Consider the following 20117-nt stretch of genomic DNA (forward strand, 5'->3'; position numbering starts at 1 on the left):
AACTGGCCATTTCCACAATGAACATTAATTCTATTCACCAACAAAATGATTCTGGGTGATTTTGAACAAGTAATTTTCATGTTAGACTGTGTTTAGGAATCATACAGTGCACTCAGAACAATGAGAAGTTGGTGGGCTTGTAGAATGTCGTACATGAACCATGGCTGACGAAACAGGTCAGGCAATGAGTTAAGAGGAATAAAGAAGCGAACATTAGATATAGGAAGCTGGAAACAGGAAGGGGTCATGAGAAATATATGGTAGCCAGGAAGGAACTTAAGAAAGGACTGAAGAGCTCAAAGGGGGCATGAGAAGGCCTTGGTGTGTAGGATGAAGGAGAACCCCAAGACATTCTATGCATATGTGAAGAACAGAAGGATGATGAGAGTGAAGGTGGAACCGATAAAGGGAAAAGGATCTTGATCAGGGTGAGGTCAGAATAGATCAGGCCTGTGTGCTGGACAATGTGGAGATTAAGGAAGTGAAAGGGTTGGATCTTCTTAAAAAATAAAGATTGACGAGTCCCTGGGGCCAAACGCGATAAACCCCAGGCTGCTGTGGGAAGTGAGGGAAGAGATAGCTGGGGCAGTAGTTATGATTTTTGAATCCTTTTGGTACCAGGGAAAACATAAGGAAAACATAAAGATAAAAAATGAAGTATGGGAAAAGTTATGTTTTGGAACTATGAAGAATATAATAAACACAAGGTTACACATGATACAGTATAATTGATTACACAGGGTATATATTACTCCCCAAAAATTAAACAAAATGGGATTCAACATTATCGGATAGATGTTTTCGCTGTATGAAGGAAATGGGAACAACATTACATGCAACTTGGGCACGTACAATATAAATACGTATTGGGAAGAATTAAATCAGATACTAAATAAAATTACAAAAAATAACATACCAAAAAAACCAGAGATATTTCTTTTAAGTAACAAAAGAAGTAGAGAATTAGGCCTCAAATTGGATAAAATGCAAAAAAAATTCATTATGATAGCCTTAGCGATAGCAAAAAAATGTATAATGTCAACTTGGAAAATGGAAGAGAGCAAGAGAATACAGCAATGGTACATGGAAATGAATAAATGTATTCCATTGGAAAAAATAACATATAATTTAAAAAATAAAGTCACAATGTTTGAATAAATTTGGGAAGCATACATGGAACATATCAGAGAGAACTTGCCTACGGCCTCCATCCCCTAAAATGAGAATGAAAATGATAAGAAGACAAAATGACTAGATTCAGTGGGTAATAAATAGATGATGCATTTTTCTTGTTTATTTTCCTTTGTGTGAAGATGTTTTATGGTTTTATTGTATTGCTGAATATTTATGGGTTTTGGAGGGGGGTGGGTAAAGGGAAGGGAGGGAAAGGGGAGAAAAGACCACTGTGTAAATTTAGTGAGAAACGTTTGTACATATTTTGGTTGATATGGTTCATAGTATGAAAAATAAAAAAATATATATAAAAGAAAGAAACAAACCAATGAACGAAGTATAAAGAATTACAATGAATGGACCGGGCAGCTCCTGGAAGATGCAAGAACTTTGGATTAAACCACCCACACCCCAGCAATGAAACAAGCTCAATTAACAATATGAAAAACTGACTCTCCCCGGTGAAAATAAATGTAGGTGCTTGTCCTTTTATCCAAGATCCTTGGGACCGGACACTTCTCAGTTTTCGGATTATTATGGAATTAAAATAACGGCGATGCAGATTCACAATAAACATAAGCCCTTTTTATGGAGCGATGCCACACTGAAGCCAGCTCAACGAGTAATGGCCGTCTTTGTTACCCATAATCCCCCCCGCAGCTGGAGCTATGGGAAACGAAGAGCGGTTCCAGCTGCGGGGGGGGATTATGGATAACAGAGACTGCCATTAATCCTGCACTAAAACAAAAAGAGGCTTGCCATGCCGGACTCCACAGTGCCCTTGTCTGCCTCCCTGAAGCCTGGCTCTGCTGTTGTCTCTCTGGTCACTGCCTGAGTTGCGTTGCTGCCTGTTCGCCCGAGTCGCGCTGCTGCTCTCTCCGTGCTTGCTGCCTGAGCCATGTTCTCTCCTCGTTCTCTGTAGAACACCTGAAAATGTACTGTACAAGCAATAAAAATGTTAGGTGTTTGGAATCATGGATAAAGGGGTTCAAGATTGTGTTATTGCCGTGCTCATAGATAAACCAAATTTATCGACTATTGCCTGCTGTAAAGGCACACAGAGGGGCCAGCAATCTAGTGCCCACCAATAAGAAAGAAACCAGAGTCCCTTCAGATTTCTCTGGACTCCTGCAACAGCTGCACCACATGCCAGTACTGAAGTTGAGATCCCACTTCCAAACATCCAGTGTGATGAGGAAGCTGCCAACACTCGTGGCCTTTGGAAGTTGTCCCCTTCAACACTCCTCCTGAATCCCACTTCCAATAACTCCAGCAGTTCCGCAGCCTCCCAGCTCCATGCTGGCCTGAAGTTGTCACCTCACACCTTGGCTCCTCATTCAGGCTCTTCCTCAGCAATGGGGTGTTGTCCCGTGACGATCCACTGATCCCCATGAGTTTGCAACCTTTGAGGTCTGCTGTCAACCCTAGGTGCTGCCATGTTGGCCGCAGACCGTGGGTTAACTGAGGTTCATTAAAAATTGCTATCCAGACCCTTCTACTGACGGTTTAAAACCTTCATGTGGCCATTGGCATAACGACCTGGCCTTAGGAACCTGCGGAGGAGCACTAAGTTTCACCTCCCCACTTCCCTGGGTCTGCATGAGCAGATGAAGCAGTGTGCCTTGTCTCTTATTAATTTACAAACCTGTGAACTTCTTGTATCCTGTCAATGTGAACAGTAGAATTTATTGTTTATCTACAGAGCAGTGCACCTGTACTGGACAGGTCACATGTTTAGGGCTTGCTATTTGGCTAGAGGAAGTCAAAGGAATCACACATTCATTACTTCCTCATGCTGTTCAGCCAATTGGAAACTAGTTGAATATTTTGTGAATATGCAATTTTTACTTCAGTGCTGTTTATTTCTGCTCTTCCCTGACAGGATCTCATTGGTTTCAATCTGGCTGGGCTGCAGTTTTTACAGCGGGAGATGGAAGATAAAGAGGAAGTGACCTTTTTTGCTGATGCCACTGAGAGATTCACGGAAAAGAAAAAGAAAAGAAAGTTGAGGGAGAGGGCTGTCCTAGCAGTAGTTTGAGTTTCATTTCCAATTGGACTCATAATATCACGGTCATGGCTCCGCACAATCGAGAGACGTGTGTATCTGAACCACTCAAGGAGGTACATTCCAATTTGTCCAAGTTTATACCACACATAATATAACTAAGCTTTCTTGTGTATTTTTACATTTATTTCAAAAATGGTGGCTCTGCCACCCTAAATGTGCTTTAATAAAAGTTCAGTTCTTAAAACTCTGCATTCAGTGAAGTTCGGCAGCTTGGCACCAGTACTTTGAGAGCAAGTTACCAGGAACTTGCACATTTTCCCTACCCATTGATTACATTAGTCCCTGAAACCTTTTTTTCAATTTGTTCTCTGTGAAAGTGAGCACAAAGTTATCGTGCCTGAGGCAGAAATGTTGGTTACTCTTTACTTCCTGTAGACGCTGCATGACCTGTTGAGTTTCTCCAGCACTTCTGTGCATTACAGAACAATCACAGGGTCTGCAGTCTTTCCTGTTAAACAGTTATCAAGTGTCATGCAAGTTCATCTATATCCTTCCCCAAGAGTAAACCTCCCATCCTCACCTCCAGTGTCCCCATGTCAGCTGAAGTATTATCCATGTAAATGTCAGCTTTGCTCAAAACTTCCACAGCCCAAGATCTGCCATTTTGATGTACAGTACAACTCCGATTATCCAAAATCGGATTCAAAATGTTAAAATTTTGGATAAATAAGGATATCCGAAACAAATCAGAAATCCTCATTTATCTGAAATTTTTTCAGAGCTGAACTGATCTCACAGGTTGAACAAAAATTCACCCACATGAAATTAGAATGTCAATTGTCCTCGTTTCAGGAAACTCCCTCCCCTCTCTCATTCCATTTCTTCTTTACCTTCCCCTATTGACTTTTCTCTCCAACTCTCTCTCTCAATCTGTGTGCCTCTGACTCTCAGCCGCAAGTGGCCGGAAGAATCCCTTATCTTGGTGTCATCAAGGAGAGCGGCTTCTGGGTGGGAGTGGGACCTTGGGCTCAGTGGCGTTCTCTCCCTCAGCACACTGGACTCCCCTCGGCCTACTACCACACAACGGACTCCCCTTGGCCTACTACCGCACACTGGACTCCCCAGTGTACGTGTGTGGTGGGCCTAGGGAAGGATTCGGAGTTGGGCATCGGATCAGGAGCTCCGGTGACTGGGGAGACAGGAACCTGCCGACTCGCCAGTGAGTGTTCCACTGGCTCGGGATCAGCTGCAGCAGTGGAGGCGTGTCGCAGATCAGCGGTGGGGGGGGGTCCTCAGTGATCAACAGCGACGTTGCGGCCAGCAATTTTTTGGTGAGAATTAAACATTGTTTCAATGTTTAAAAAGCCTTCCCTTGTTGCTTGTATTTGTTGTAACTGGCCTGTTTTTAAAAAATGACCAATTCTCTGAAAAATCCATTTATCTGGCGTAGGCCTGGTTCCGTCCATTTCAGATAGTCAGAGTTGTATTGGACTAGCAGATATTTGCGCAGAATATAACTGACTGGATGGCAGAAGATGGCACTGAAAACCAGATAACGGCCTGCTTCCACAGTGAGTTCAGAGGGAGGATGTGGTGGGATACAAGAGTTGGATCATGTGCCAGCAGAGACAAGGATTTCCTTCCTTGAAACTTCCTTGGAGGCTCTGCTGGCTCTCATCTGCTTCGCTAATTCATCAATTGGGTAACGTTGGAGCCTGTTACCAAAGTATCGAATTATACAGCACGAAAACAGGCCCTTTTGTCCAATTAGTTTCTTTGACCCCATTCCCATGGGGAGACCACTTCCATCTGTAGCCGTAAAATGGGGAAAAATGGAATCGGCAGGAGGTGCTCTAGGTTTTCCTGTCTTTTAACGACTGATGGGAAAGAGGTCAGTTGTCCTTGAATATCAACAGGCTCTGTTCCTGAAGCCTGATCTTTTCATCACAAGATCTAGGAGCAGAAGTAGGCCCATCGAACCTGCTTCGCCATTCTAATTTTCCACTCAACCCCTCTCCCCGTGACCCTAGATGCCTTGACTAATCAAATACCTGTCAATCTCTGCCTTAAATGCACCCAATGACCTCATTTCCATAGCCCTCTGTGGCAACAACTTCCACACACGACCCTCTGACTAAAGAAATGTTTCCACATCTCTGTTTCAAATCGATGTCCTTTTATCCTGAAGTTGTGCCCTCTTGTACTCAACAGCCCTACCATGGGAATCTACTTTGTCCAGGCCTTTCAGCATTCAAAATGCCTAAATGAGGTTCCCCTCATTTTTCTGTTCTCCCGAGTCCAGTCCAAGAGCTGACAATTAATTCCTCATAAACTAACCCTTTCATTCCTGGGCTCATTCTGGAAAATCTTCTCTGAGCCCTCTCCAATGTCAACACATCCTTTCTCAAACCAGGTGCCCCAGCGAGGAGTATAGAGTCTCAACATTACATCCCTGCTCTTGGATGCTATGCCTTTAGCAATGAACACCAAAGTTTCATTCACCTTCTTCCCCACCAACCCAACCTGGAGATGAACCTTTTGGGCATCTTGTGCGAGAACTCCCAAGTCCCTTTGCACCTCGGAATTTTGTTTTTTCTCCCCATCTCAATAATCATCTGCCCGTCTATTTCTTCCACCAAAGTGCATGACTGAACACTTTCCCACGTTGTATTTGATCTGCTATCTCTGTGCCCACTCTCCTAATCTATCCAAGTCTCTCTGCAGCCTTTTGGTATCCTGAGTACTACACCCCCAATCTCTATTTTGGTATGATCAGTAAATTTAGCCACAAAGCCACCTATTCCATTTATATACAATTTAGAAAGAAGCGTGGTAATTTCATACCTGCGCAGATCATGGAACAAAATCAAGACCAGGAAAATCTTGCTGTTTTATGGCTAATACATGATGTACAATGGAAACCACTTATTAACAGCTCAGACTTTTGGACAAAGGTCAGCCTTTACATCAAAAATGAACATTTTGCTTGAATAGTAAAATATTTGGAAGAATTACCGGTTTCAAAAACTGCACAACCACGTTAGAATTAAATCAGGAGCTCTTTAGAGTGGTTGATTCTGTGGGACCTGGCAGTAGAGGGTGCTCTTGTTTCCTGGTGATTCATGAGGAAAAGTTCGAACATCCTTGTGCTGCCTGCTGGTATGAGATGGATGATGACAGGCTGCTAGACTGGAATGTACTCTTGGCTTCCACACAAAAGCCAGTCTGTTGTTCATATACATAGAATCAGTGGAAGAAGCGAACACTAGAATTAAATTTAATGGTACTTGTGTCACAATTTGTTCTCTTGTTTCTTCAATCTTTTAAAGTCAAATTTCATTCTGCTGACAAAAATGAACAATCACCATTTCTGCTGCCCCAGGACGGCTCAACCGCATTAATTTTCCCAAGAATTTTACTCCAAGCATTAATGACCTGCATCCAGAGGAGGCATTTTTGGCTGGACTTTATGGCATCTTGATTATAATATTCTTGAAGAAGGACTCAGGCTTGAAATGTCGGTTACGTATCTTTACCTCGCATTGAAGTTGTGAGGCCTGCTGAGTTCCTCCAGCATTTTGGTGTTTTTAATTTAACTTTTAACGGTACAATTGGCATGGTGTTTAGCACAACACCTTGACAGTGCCAGTGATTGGTACAGGGGTTTGAATCCCACGCTGTTTATAAGGAGAATGTACGTTCTCTCCATGTCTTGAGTTTTCCCTGAGGGCTTCAGTTTCCTCCCATCATTCAAAAATGAACTGGGTGACATGGACTCGTGGGCCAAAACAGCCTGTTACTGCGCTGTATGTCTAAATAAAGATTCAGCACGTAACAGGCCCCACGAGCCCGTTCTGCCCAATTGACCTACAACTCCTGGTACTTTTTAAAGGTTTGGAGGAAACTTGCGTTGACACGGGGAGATCGTACAAACTCCTTACAGACCACGCTGGATTTGAAACCCAGTTACTGGTGTTATGTTAAATGCTACATTAACCATGCTGCCCAAAATTCAATACAATCCACAATCAGTGTTTGCAGACTTTTCACTGGTTTCTTGCTAAACCAGGTTCAAGAAGTTGTATTTCCATTCAATGTAGGAGACCCCTTATCCCAAAAGGATTTGGGGTCTCTCAGAGCAATCCCATTCCCTGTACCCTATTATTCTCACATGTACCCATTAACTTACCAATTTCTCCCACCAGACTTCTCCCTGGAATAATTTACATAGCAACCTAACTACTGGACACTTTTGTCACTAGAGGAAACAGGTCCCGGAGAAAGGCCATGTAGTCACGGGGAGAACATTGCAAACTCTACACAAACGCTGCCAGATAGAATCATACCTGGATCACCAGAGCTGAGACAACCACATTACATTGCACTGCCCAAACAAGTGTTGCCTGACATTTGACAGATAAGTGGAATAAGCAAGATCTTATTGAATCACAAACCAGACTGAAGGGACTGTGTACCCTCACTCTGTTCCTGGTTTGAGCTTGTGCAGATTAAACACAGACCACATAAGGTGGTTGTCTGATAACCTGTCCCTAAAGGTCCTTTCTTCCTTGATCTCTGCTACCATCCTGATGACCACAGTATTTTGGAGTGCGAGTTTGATTTGACAAAGCATGGAACCCATGAAATTACTGAAGGATGTCCCCTGAGTAGTTTAAGCACTAGAAAGTAATCTTGCAATCTTAATTTTGAGCTCTTTGTGTTGACCTTTGAGTGGCTGATGGTCTACAATAGGAGGTGACAAAATTCTATGAATACCTTCTCAGGAAAACATTAATTATGCAGGCACTTTAAGAAGACAATGTGAAAGAATCTCCACACCTCAATTTTTTATTCTGTTTTAAAAAACTTAAAAATATATGTGAAGCTGTTAAATAATCTGTACATTGCCTTTACAGCTCATTTAAAGTAGTACATAAAGAACACCTGGACAAATTCTGGCCCAAAATTCTGTCATTATCAAAAATTTTTTTTAAAGGTAGTATCTCACTGGCGGAGACGTCGCCACGACTGATGAGTCGCGGAAAGTCGGGTGACCAAACCGTGGTTTGCGTTCTCACCAAGGCGACATCTCCATCAGTCACCGTGACTAATGTCCGCGACTGGGGAGACGTCTCTGTGGCTTTGCCGCGGCCTCTTCTCAGTCTCCTTGGTCTCCAGCAGGTTGTGGAGAGGTTACGGAAACGTCGCAGAGAGGTCCAGGCGATGCCACAGAGACCTGCTGGAGACTGGAAAAAGTCTCCAGAAAAATCGAACATGTTCGATTTTCTGGCGACTCCCCGGAGACCCGGCTAGTCTCCAGGAGACGTCGCGGAGACATCTCCGCAACCAGTGGAAACTTAAGTCGCCTGCAGGTCTCCACCTAGTCTCCAGGCCAGTGAGATAGGCTCTTAACATGGAGCAAGTAATTTTATTTGACATTTCATTATCTGATTGGAACAAGGTTCTGGGACGTGGAACAGAGACCTGAGGCTATAGAACTACTTCATTGTGGATGAAGTGAATTGCTGCTATGATTAATCTGGCACTGAAGAGGGGGTCAGGAAGCTCGAGTGTGATTTGGATAAATTGGGGGACTGGGCAGATCCATGGCAAATGCACTACAATGTGGATCAATGTGAGGTTATCCACTTTGGCAGATTACTATTTGAATGGCAATAGATTGGGAGATGGGGAAGTGCAGAGAGACCTAGGGGTTCTTGTGTACCAGTCACTGAAGGCGAGCATGCAGGTACAGCAGGTGGTTAAAAAGGCAAATGGTATGTTGGCCTTCATATCAAGAGGGTTGGTTGATAATAATGCAGTTATCAGCTGGCACTCGAACTGCTTTCCATTGCTTCAAACTCCTGTCAAAGAAATCATTTTTAAATATATGCTGTTCCAAACAGTAAAATAAACACCCTCTCCTGGAAAATTTGTTGAAATCTTATTTAAATTATATGCTGGAAAATAAAATTCTGGGGAACCAGATAACCCAAAAGTTGAAGAACAATCAGAAACAGATACTTTGCTCTGTAATAATGAAGAACAGATCAATATTGTTACATCAAGACTGAATTCCTAACAAATATATTCATTGTACGTGCTCTTCAACTCTTGTTTCACTGAAATCATCTGATTGTCCCATATTCCCCCATTTTGTTACCCTACTCCCAATTATTTAATATATCTACTAACCACCTATTACGTGCACACTGTTCATTTTAATTGGAGTGGGACTGTCATTTTAAGATAACGAATCAAGCTGCAATCCCTGCAGACTGACTGTGGACTGACAGGCTGAGGTCAGCGTGTATTCACATTCACTACTTCTGAAGAGGGAGGAGCATAGAACAATACAGTACAGTCCCTTTGGCCCTTGATGTTGTGCTGACACATATATGCCTTCCAAAAAAACCTAAACCTTCCCTACCCCAACATCCTCTTTGTTTAAATCCATGTCTGTTTAAGAGTCTCTTAAACACCCCCAATGTTTCAACCTCCACCACCATCCCGAGCAAGGCATTCCAGGCGCCCACAACTCTTTATTTAAAAAAACACTACCCCTGACGTCCCCCCTAAACTTCCCTCTCTTCACTTTGTACACACGTCCTCTAGTGTTTGCTGTTCAATTTCAGCCTCACTGTGATCAAGGTGCTGGAAGGCCCTGGAATGCAGGTCCAGAGACCATGTGATCAACATAACAAAGAAACAGTCCACTCTTAGATCAGGGGCCATTTAAGGAAGTACCACTTGGAGAGGTATCTCTAAGGGATGCGGTGCTGAAGTGGCCTCATGGAAATAGGCAATTTGTCTGATTTCTCTTTATAAGGAAAATGAGTATATCCCACCATGCCCAAAGAAATGGTCACTTTTGAAGGGGGAATAGTGTGCCACGACGTGACCAAAAGGAAAGGTCACTTTGACTGCCTCATCCACGAAATGGTTCCAGAAACCAAGAAATACTGCATTTGGATCTTGACCACTGAGTGGGTCATTTCAGCTGACCCATGAAAGGGTTCTGGTAACAGAGAAATACTGCATTTGGATCTTGACCACTGGGTGGGTCATTTCAGCTGACCCATGAAAGGGCTCTGGTAACAGAGAAATACTGCATTTGGATCGTGACCATTTTGTGGGTCATTTCAGCTCACCCACGAAAGGGTTCTTGAAACAGAGAAATACTGCATTTGGATCGTGACCATTTTGTGGGTCATTTCAGCTCACCCACGAAAGGGTTCTTGAAACAGAGAAATACTGCATTTGGATCGTGACCATTTTGTGGGTCATTTCAGCTCACCCACGAAAGGGTTCTGGAAACAGAGAAATACTGCATTTGGATCGTGACTGTTGTGTGGGTCATTTCAGCTCACCCACGAAAGAATTCTGGAAACTTTGTGAGAAGTATTTTCTTTGTGTTCCTTCTGCCATTCATCTGAAAAGTAAGCATCTCAACAAGGATTTGTGAGTTTAGAACAATCTGTCGCCATGGTCTCTCCCACCTACTCCGTGATTACTTCTTTGATCAATTAAACATGCATGTCATCACTGGATTTTCTGAGTCTGAACTTTGAACTGATGTTTGGTGAGTTGAGCCTAAGCTGTAATGGGATGGGGTGCCCCCTCCCCACACACACACACACACACACACACACACACACACACACACACACACACACACACACATAGAGTTGGGTGTTAAGTTAGATAAGGTGTTTTTATTGGTAATTAATAAAAATAATATTTTAAACATAACACTGTCTTGGCTAATTTCTATTGCTGCTGTCTGAGTACAGAAGACAGCCAAAGGCACAAGTGCATTTCTTGATGCAAGGTTTGTGATAAAGAGTACAAATGGTGTGACAATGTAGAAGATGTTGTCGTGATTTTGTCTGGGCACTCTTGGTCATGAAGAATGATATGTAATAAGTGAGAAGATGCACAAGCTAAGAAATTGTCTGCTGGACATTTGGATAATGATTGCTTCTATATTGGTAGATATATTTACATGTGACAATCAGATGTTGGGTTTATAGTGCAGGAGGGATTTACATAAAGGATAACATCACAGTTCAATTCTTTCAGCCCTCAATGTTGCACAATTCAATGATAAGTGAGGACAACCGAGATCAGTCAAGACTTTAATATGCGTCCAGGTTTTCGATAGTGTGAATACGATGGCTAATCCAAGGATTTTAGAGAATGATACAGATTTGAAAATACTGCTTCAACATATTACCATGGAAATACATCAAGAATAAGTGTAAAAATACATTGTTAATGAGTTACATATCTGACCAAAAGCAGTAAAAAGGGTTTGAAAATAATCTGACAAATTCAGACTCTGATTGAAATGCTAGCAAGAGCTGAATATCTATACTTAATAATTAACTATTTTTTGCTTATCGATCATAAATTTATGTAAACTATAAAACATTCAAACCCTTAAAATGCTGTCATAAATTCCTAGCACCAAGAGTGAAGTAATATTTTTATTTATTTAATGTGTGAAAGGAAGTTACTTCAGTCTTAGAAGGAAGAATTACATGAAGATCAGCTTCATGAACCTTTGCTGTAATGCACCAGCATTGAACACCACCCCAGTGTTCCAGTGATGAGAAATGGATCAAGGAGCAGTGAGACCAAGTAGCTGTTTGTTTGATAAATTTTCCTGACTCGAGTTTAACCACCCAAATGAAGTGGTTTTACATTTTTCACGTGTTGATTGCTGCTCTGAATTGGTTGGATATGCTAATCCAACCCAGAGAGAATCTTTTCTGCCCATCAGCCAACTACTTCTGGACCATATCCTTACCTTGAACTGAAAGGAGCAGGGAACCAGGACAATGATTCTTGACATTTTGTTTGAGAGTATGGGTGATTTTTATTTCCTGTCCAATGCCAGTTATTGGTTCAAAATCCTCTGTTCTCGACTAAACCATAATATCATCCCAAGAACCAAAATGCATTCAGAAGAATTTGTTCAAAATAAGATCCAGTTTCCCTTTTGACTGTCATTTAAAGCATTTTCTATATTTTTTTGAATTTCTAACAGTTTCATTTTTTTTAATGTTATTTAAAACCTGACTTTAAATACATGATCACTAACCAAACTTCTTTTCACAGAAATAAATAGTGAAAAGAAAATATTCCTTGGAAAAAAATCATTTTTTTCTCTCTCTTTAAAATGTGATGGTTTATTAACAAAATCCAGGGGCATCAAACATAATCTATTGCCAAAAGAAAAAGTCTTTGGGTCACAGTTTTCAAAATTCCCATGTTAGAGTGACAGGCCTATTGGGGTTTTGGTGACAGTCATGGCCATAATCAAGAAAACCCTCGGTGAGATGTTGCCGCGAATCCAAACACTGATGATGAAGCTACAGAGGATGGTCAAATACTGAGGAGATATCGAAAGAGCCTGCTGAAAATGCAAGTGGCACTGCAAGAACAGACAAATGCAGAAGGTTGAGCCTGCACAGCAACAGAGGAAACTCCACCAGAGCGAGACAGTCGTGGACCAGCAGAACTGACATATGTATCTGTGTTGAGAAGATCCACATACGTCAAAGCACCTGATAGACTGAATCTCTAAAAAGAAAAAGAACTGCACACTTAAAAAGTTTGTGCTATTGATGCGTTGGTGTTTAAATTGAAATGAATACTGTATTACTGTGTAATGTTGCTAGATTGAACATCCTAAGAAAATGGGATGTGTTGATTGGAAGCTGGTGATCCTCCTGACCACTAGAGGGCATTGGAGATGGAATGTCCCACCTCGGGTTAGGTGCACAATATAGATATATCCTACAAAGTCATGAGTTGGTAATAAAATATAAGTAATACAAAGGAATCCAAGTTCCTTTATGACAATAGAAGAAACATCACAAGCACAAATAGAGAAGAACTGATGCTGTTATAAAGAATGAGCTGATGCTTCTGGAAAAAACAGCAAGCAATGATGTGGGTGTAAGGCAATTGGAAGTAAGATAGAACAATGAGGATGAGCAGTGGATATGAAGGGTATATTTCTGAGCTGGAAAAGTATCAGAGGTTTGCTCTGAACATGGAAGGGGTGGAAATATTTCCAAAGAATAAAGGATGTAATTGAAGTGTTGGGTGATGATGTAGAACAGAGCAATGCAGCCATGTATGAAAAACAGAAGGTGAGTTGGTGAACGATCACATATGCTGATTTGAATGTTGATAAGAGCCATTGAAACTCCAACATCAGTCTTTGTAAGACATGGCCTCCCTGAGCAACTGAGTTATGATAAGATCAGCTCTACAGAATCTAACACATCTTAACATCAGTGGGTCATCCAGCATCCATGAGACGTTTCAAGCTGGGATGCAGGGGAGGTGGTTTCTGGTGGACTACGCCATGAGAATAAATCAGATCATCAGTGGTCGGAGGATTGCTAACTGTTCAAGCATCGAGGGTCAGGAACTCTTCAACCAAGGCAGATAATGGATCCTGAAAGATATTGGTCATTCAGCTGGTGTGTCCATGGGTAACAGGAGGTAATGATGAAGAACATTGGATGCAGGTGAGTCTGAGTCAGACACAAGATTGGTTCAAAGATGCAGCTATTACTGAGTGGGAGGTGGCTCACAGACCCTAAAGCCATTACACGCAGCCCACTAGTTCATCGGAATCCAGGATCGCTGGTGTGAAGTTCAGGAATAAAGAAAAATACTTGCAGAAGAGAAGAGATACTGAAAACTTGTAGTTCTCTAGCTTTTATCTGGGTATCCTTCTATCTGACTGATTTGAGATTAAATCTATGTAAGTCGTTCATTGATGATTATGATATAAATATTTATTATTTATATGGGTTTGTTAATCTTTAAGGGGAAAGCAGTTCAACATACATGGAGTGTCCAAGTATAATTCAAATCTATAAACCAGTGAAACCACTTTATTGCTTTTTGAAGCTCTGTCCTTCTTCACCTTACTAAACAGTAATATAGAAAAAAACACAAAGTTTACAGAAATAAATATTTATGTCTATAATTTAAACTAATGCAGAAATATCAGGCTGGGTCAGCTTCAAATCTTAATTTCACTATCAAGTGAATGGTGGCAAACTTTAATGAATTAGCAACTTTTGGTCAATCTGAAACCAATATCGATCACAAAATCTAGAGATCACAAAGTCTAGAGGTCACAAGGCATCAGTGCCCTTTTCAAACCAAGCTGTTGTAAACTACTTGGCTTGGATATGCATTTAGCATTTTGAAAGTAAGCAATAAACAGATGGGTGTGTGGAAGAAAATCTATGCAAGTCAGCATTTAGAGTTCGTCTCTCCACTAATTGAATTTATTCTCAAAAATGGGGATTCTTGAGATGGCGATTCTATTTCATCCTCTGGCACATGAACTGTCAGGGTGCACGCTCGAATGCCACCAAGTGATTCAGGGACATTGAAGATTTTCTGCCATTCATTTTTCTCTGGATCATACTTCTGGACAATTTCTACCATACAGCGATTGTTCCAAGAGTAGCCACCAATGACATATATGTTCCTGTTGAAAACTGCTACACCAACGTCACTCTGTCCGCGCAGCATTGGAGCAATCTCAGTCCATTGATCAGTTATGGGACAGTAGTATTCACAACACAGCACATCGTCATAATCACTTATCCCATGGAAGTGGTTCCCCCCAAGAACAAAAAGGCGATCTTCAATACAACACATGCAATGTAGCCCACGCACAGTCGACATGTCTCTTCTCCGGGACCAGGTGTTCTTTTCTGGATTGTAGCTCAGTAGTTCTTTCTGAAATGTATCATGAGTAATTCCACCTGTAATAACCAGAGATTACTTGTGTTATAATAAATTTTAAAATTGTTTGCCCAAATTCATTTTGGCCTCTTCTCAAAATCTGATTCTTTAAGATGATCCTTATTCTTACTTAATTTGCTTTGATTAAATGACTATTGACTGGAGAAAACAATAGGAAAAATTGCCACTGGTTTATTTTACTTCATTTTGAAGTACTTCAACCATCAACATAAGAATGAGGGTAAAACCCCTGGTACCTATGGGGATTGGTAGATGCCAGATAAGTGAATTTTCTGGTTGCTGGAGATTGCGTGTTGCATGATTGGCGAGGCATATCAATCTTAAATGTCCATATTTTTAACCTATTTATTTTCTGCAATTTATTTACTCGATGTTTGAGGCTGCCGGTTGCTTGGATTCTGGATAATGGGCTTTACTGAATTTACAATACTTCATAACTACAGGTGCACCAACTGAGAAACATGTGCGGTACAACCTATTCCTACAGGTGCACCAACTGAGAAACATGTGCGGTACAACCTATTCCTACAGGTGCACCAACTGAGAAACGTGCGGTACAACCTATTCCTACAGGTGCACCAACTGAGAAACATGTAAGGTACAACCTATTCCTACAGGTGCACCAACTGAGAAACATGTAAGGTACAACCTATTCCTACAGGTGCACCAACTGAGAAACATGTGCGGTACAACCTATTCCTACAGGTGCACCAACTGAGAAACATGTAAGGTACAACCTATTCCTACAGGTGCACCAACTGAGAAACATGTAAGGTACAACCTATTCCTACAGGTGTACCAACTGAGAAACATGTGCGTCACAAAAATATCACTGGAGTAATTCATTATTTTTAAGAGCAGACTAGTTTAATTTCTTGATGTCAATCATGTTTTAATAACTAAAGGATAGAACCTCCTTGGTTCGTAACATTTATATCAACACAAACATTTGAAATATATCTTAGTAAGAAAAATAATTTTACTCTAATTATATAAATGGTCTTGGCAAAGAATAGTGGAAGGTTTATTTTTCTCTACCTGATATGTACATGTATCCGCCATGAACAGTTCCGGCATGTCCATAATGAGGGTCCTTCAACTTAGTGACATAAGTCCATTCATTCTCTTCTGTACTGTAGCGTTCAACTGTGGCTGGTAATACCAGAATAATAAAGGACGTTTTGTATTAAATTTGTGTTCAGTAAGATTGATGAACATAAGGTAATAATTGCACTATAACAGGAGGAATATCAAATTGTACTCACATACAATCGAACATGAAGCATTGAGAGCAATATTCAGTAATTTTCATTTCCTTAGAATCATTTAATTTAGAACAATAGTTGGAAATAATGTTTGATTTCACAATTACCTTGAAGTTAAATATATAAATGATTTAATTGTATATCTCGGTATTATTGCAGGACTTCTCCCTTATTAACTGCTAGCCAATAAGTTTAACAAAGTCTGGCATGAAGAAAAATGATTTGCTATGACACTTCCGGGTGAAGTGGAGATCTGGATGAAAATAGAAACAACAAAGGACATCTGACATGTGTGCCAGGGCCTAAATACCATAACCTGTTACAAAACCGAATCCGGTAAAGTAGCACACAGCAAAGCTTCTCTCCCAGAGTAACTCAATGCTTTCTATGCCTGATTTGACGACAGTAACAGCCCTCCGCACCCCCACGTCCCCTAACGATTCCACCCTGTCCATATCTGAGGATGCCATGTGCTGCCTTCAGGAGAGTGAATCCAAGGAAAGCCTCCGGCCTGGATGGAGTACCTGGCTGAGTATTTGTGCTGACAAACTTACCAATGTATTCATGGAGGTACCCACCTGTTTCAAATGGCTATCAATCCTACCAGTGCCCAAGACTATCAACCAGTTGCATTTACATCAACAGTGATGAAGTGTTTTGAAAGAATGGTGATGAAGCAAATCAGCTCCTGTCTGAGCGATGATATGGGTTCATTACAATTTGCCTCTCGTAGCAACAGGTCTACGGCGATGCCACCTCACTGACTCCACACAAAACCCTGGAACACCTGGACAGCAGAGCTGCATACATCAGGATGCTCTTTATCAACTACAGTCCATATTCAACACCATCATCCCCTCAAAACTGATCAGCAAACTCCAAGACTTGGGACCCAACACCCCACTGTGTAATTGGATCCTGGATTGTTGATCCTTGAATGTTTTGGCTGCAAACAAACTGAATTCACATTATGAACTGATAATATTACAGTTCATTCTCTTGCAGGAGTTAAACATCGATTAATAACTGCATCCAAGACTCAAAGGGAATTTGCCTGAGTGCTCACTTTATACAAGGTTTCTTATTTTGATTTAATACTAGCTGGTTTCATAATTGACAAGGTAATTACATCTGTGACATTTATAATGTACAAAAATAATTATCAACAAATAATTCTTAATTTGTTTCAGATATGAGGAGAGATGGAGAGGTCTGGAATGGTGCAGGAGGGAGGACATAATTGAGGAACATAAAATTATGAGGGGTATAAATGGAGTTGACAAACAAAAAAAGCCTCATCAGACATGAATAAAGCTAGAAAACAGATTTTGGGTAGAGGTAGGAGATTTAGAGGGGATGTGAGTGGGGACACCATTTAAGAAGTCTCTGGCCAAGCACTTGAACTGTCTCAGTACAGATGACTATGGGTTAATTACTGGAAAATGGGATGGATGCCCATTGGTCAGTCTGGACAGGATGGGCTAAATGGCCTGTTTCCCTGCTACATAACTCAATGGCATAATAAATGTCCAGTTGTGTTGTACTAGTTGCACACATTGGAAAAAAAAGACAAGAAATTTGAAGTCTGATATCTGAGTGCATAGTAAAGAATTCCAAATTGGCCACATCAGTACTTATTTTTTATCACGTTGGAATAATCCTTGACATCCTAATGAAGCAGATAATATCTTCCTTTCTCAACAGGAGGAACTGTTACTCTTCCATGTGGCCATAGTCTTTGTGTTAAAGAGTCATGCAGCATGGAAACAGATCCTTCAGCTCAACTTGCCTTTGCCCACCCGACTGTCCCACGCATAATGCCTCATCCAGATTACAATGTGACAATTATAGTGGTATTGAACTGGAAGCATATTTAGGGAGGGGTAGATGTCAGGAAGTAGGCCCTCCATTACTATCAGCTCTTGAAATTCTCTGTGTGTGGCTAGTGAGGATGAAGGGCCTGTTGTATCACCTTGGGTGAAGAAGGTGGCTGAAAGAAGTGTGTCCATACTTCCACGGTTTATTTGTCTTCCTGAAGTGGAGATACTACATCGGGAGTAAGTCACTGACACCTTTGCCTGCTAAATCACGTATCTTGAGGTAGAGTGAGAAGTTTTCTTTTGCATGCCAGTCAGAGGCTCTGGTGACATTTTATAAAAGAGGAAAGGATAGAGAGGAAAGTCCCACCAGAGGTAGGGAGTGGTTGAGGATTGCACGTAGTCTTCTCCGCTGCCTCTAAACTCAAGATTTTGTCTCCAGTGGATCTCTGTCCATCTCCTCAACCCTTGGTCCCAGTTCCCCATGGACATCTGTTGGCACCAGTGGCCTCCTGGATGCCCACGGCCACCCAGCCCAAGATGTAGCCAATCTTATCCTACACTACTGTCTCTCAGCTTAAATGGGAACAGTTCTTCCCTTTGCAAATAGTATGTCGGATCAAGATTAGATCCTTCAGTCCTAGTAGTGAGCTGAGTTTTAATAATGATAAACCATTCAGCTACTGGACCAAGAGTTGACCATAGAGCTGGATAAATTGGGGCAGTAAAGGGCTATCAGGCATCTTGCATATTGGATTCACCATTAGAGCCTTTTAATTAGAAAAATTAAAGAACCTTCACCCCTGAACAATTGAATCAATAGGGCCCCATTCAACTTTGCTGTGGAATCACGGTGGCACACAAGATAAAGCTGTTGCCTCCCAACTCCAGCAGCCGAGTTCAATTCTAATCCAGCTGCTGGCAGAGTGGAGTTTTCCTGTTCTCCTTGTGACCACATGGATTTTTCCTGATGTTCCATTTTTCTCTTATATCCCACGGGTTGGTAAATTGTCCCCTATGCCAGGGGGAATGGGAAGATCAGTGGGAGTAGATGGGCATGTGACAGAGAGAAGGTTACAGGGAAATAAATATGGGAATGGGACTGCTCTGAATAAACTGGCCAAATGGCCTCCTATGCCAGAAGGAAATGTGAGAAATACGAGCCTATTTAATTGTGACCTGAAAGGATCAGTTAACTGCTGGAGTCAGGGGAAGCAGAATTAAGGAAGTGATTTGTAGAGCAGGTTAAAAACAAACATTCAGCCTTTAGTCAGATATTAGATCAGAAACTGGCCAATCACAAGAGCGGGTTACACATAATTTTAAAGGATTGTTTACTGCTACTGAGCCTGAAGAGATTAGATCTGGAAAAATCCATTTAGCACTTTTACCATTTATACTGGAACATAATCAGACAATTCTCCAGTTTAGAGTGAGAGATTGGATTGGAGAAAGTCGTTCATCACCAGTCCGTTAACCAGCGTGAGTGGGCTATTTACATCCCAGTGATGTTACGACTGAATATTCCCCAATCTTGCTTGATCATAGACTCTTATATTTTCCCTAATATTGGTTCTAACTGCCCTGGTTTCTTTGTCCCTCTTTTCTTAAAGAATATTGTTTGCTACTTTCCATTATTTGGAGACAGATCTGCACTTTAGAGGAGTATGGAAGATTTCAACTACACCAACCCCTGGTATCCAGCACCTAGAGGGATTGGTAGATGTTGGGTAAGTGTATTTTCCAATTGCTTGAGACTTATTCTTAAAATGCCTAGTTCACCTACATTAAGAATAAACAGGTTAAAAGACAAACATACCATACTGTACTTACACTGAACAAATGTCACTTGCACGCGTATATAAACCTTGAAGCATTTTACTTTATTTTCAGTCATATTCTTTGAAAACTCTGCATCTTGGTCTCTGCTCCTCCCTCTGCCAACTGAACCTTTGACTTTCTTATCGGAAGACCCCAGTCAGTATGAATTGGAAACAACATCTCCCCCTCACTGATCATCAACACAGGTGTACCCCAAGGATGCGT

The 20117-nt window shown here is 41.4% G+C and overlaps 2 protein-coding genes across 8 annotated transcripts in view; one reads left to right on the forward strand and one right to left on the reverse strand.

The window, feature by feature from the left end:
• Positions 1-3425, forward strand: part of wdr3 (WD repeat domain 3) — a 45212-nt gene extending 41787 nt beyond the window's left edge. For all 3 annotated transcript variants that reach the window (XM_069888405.1, XM_069888403.1, XM_069888404.1), the window contains exon 27: positions 3056-3425. In XM_069888405.1, the coding sequence (XP_069744506.1) occupies positions 3056-3211 (156 nt within the window). In that variant the 3' untranslated portion in view covers positions 3212-3425. The remainder of the gene's footprint in view (positions 1-3055) is intronic.
• A 9010-nt stretch (positions 3426-12435) lies between these two features.
• LOC138738362 (kelch-like protein 13) overlaps positions 12436-20117 on the reverse strand; it is a 73254-nt gene continuing 65572 nt past the window's right edge. For all 5 annotated transcript variants that reach the window (XM_069888408.1, XM_069888407.1, XM_069888409.1 and 2 more), the window contains 2 exons: positions 16028-16141; positions 12436-14988 (listed from right to left, as the gene is read on the reverse strand). In XM_069888408.1, coding sequence (XP_069744509.1) covers positions 14468-14988; positions 16028-16141 — 635 coding nt within the window. In that variant the 3' untranslated portion in view covers positions 12436-14467. The remainder of the gene's footprint in view (positions 14989-16027; positions 16142-20117) is intronic.

The sequence above is a fragment of the Narcine bancroftii genome, chromosome 7, assembly GCF_036971445.1.
Source record: "Narcine bancroftii isolate sNarBan1 chromosome 7, sNarBan1.hap1, whole genome shotgun sequence".
In the NCBI taxonomy this organism is placed as follows: Eukaryota; Metazoa; Chordata; class Chondrichthyes; order Torpediniformes; family Narcinidae; genus Narcine; species Narcine bancroftii.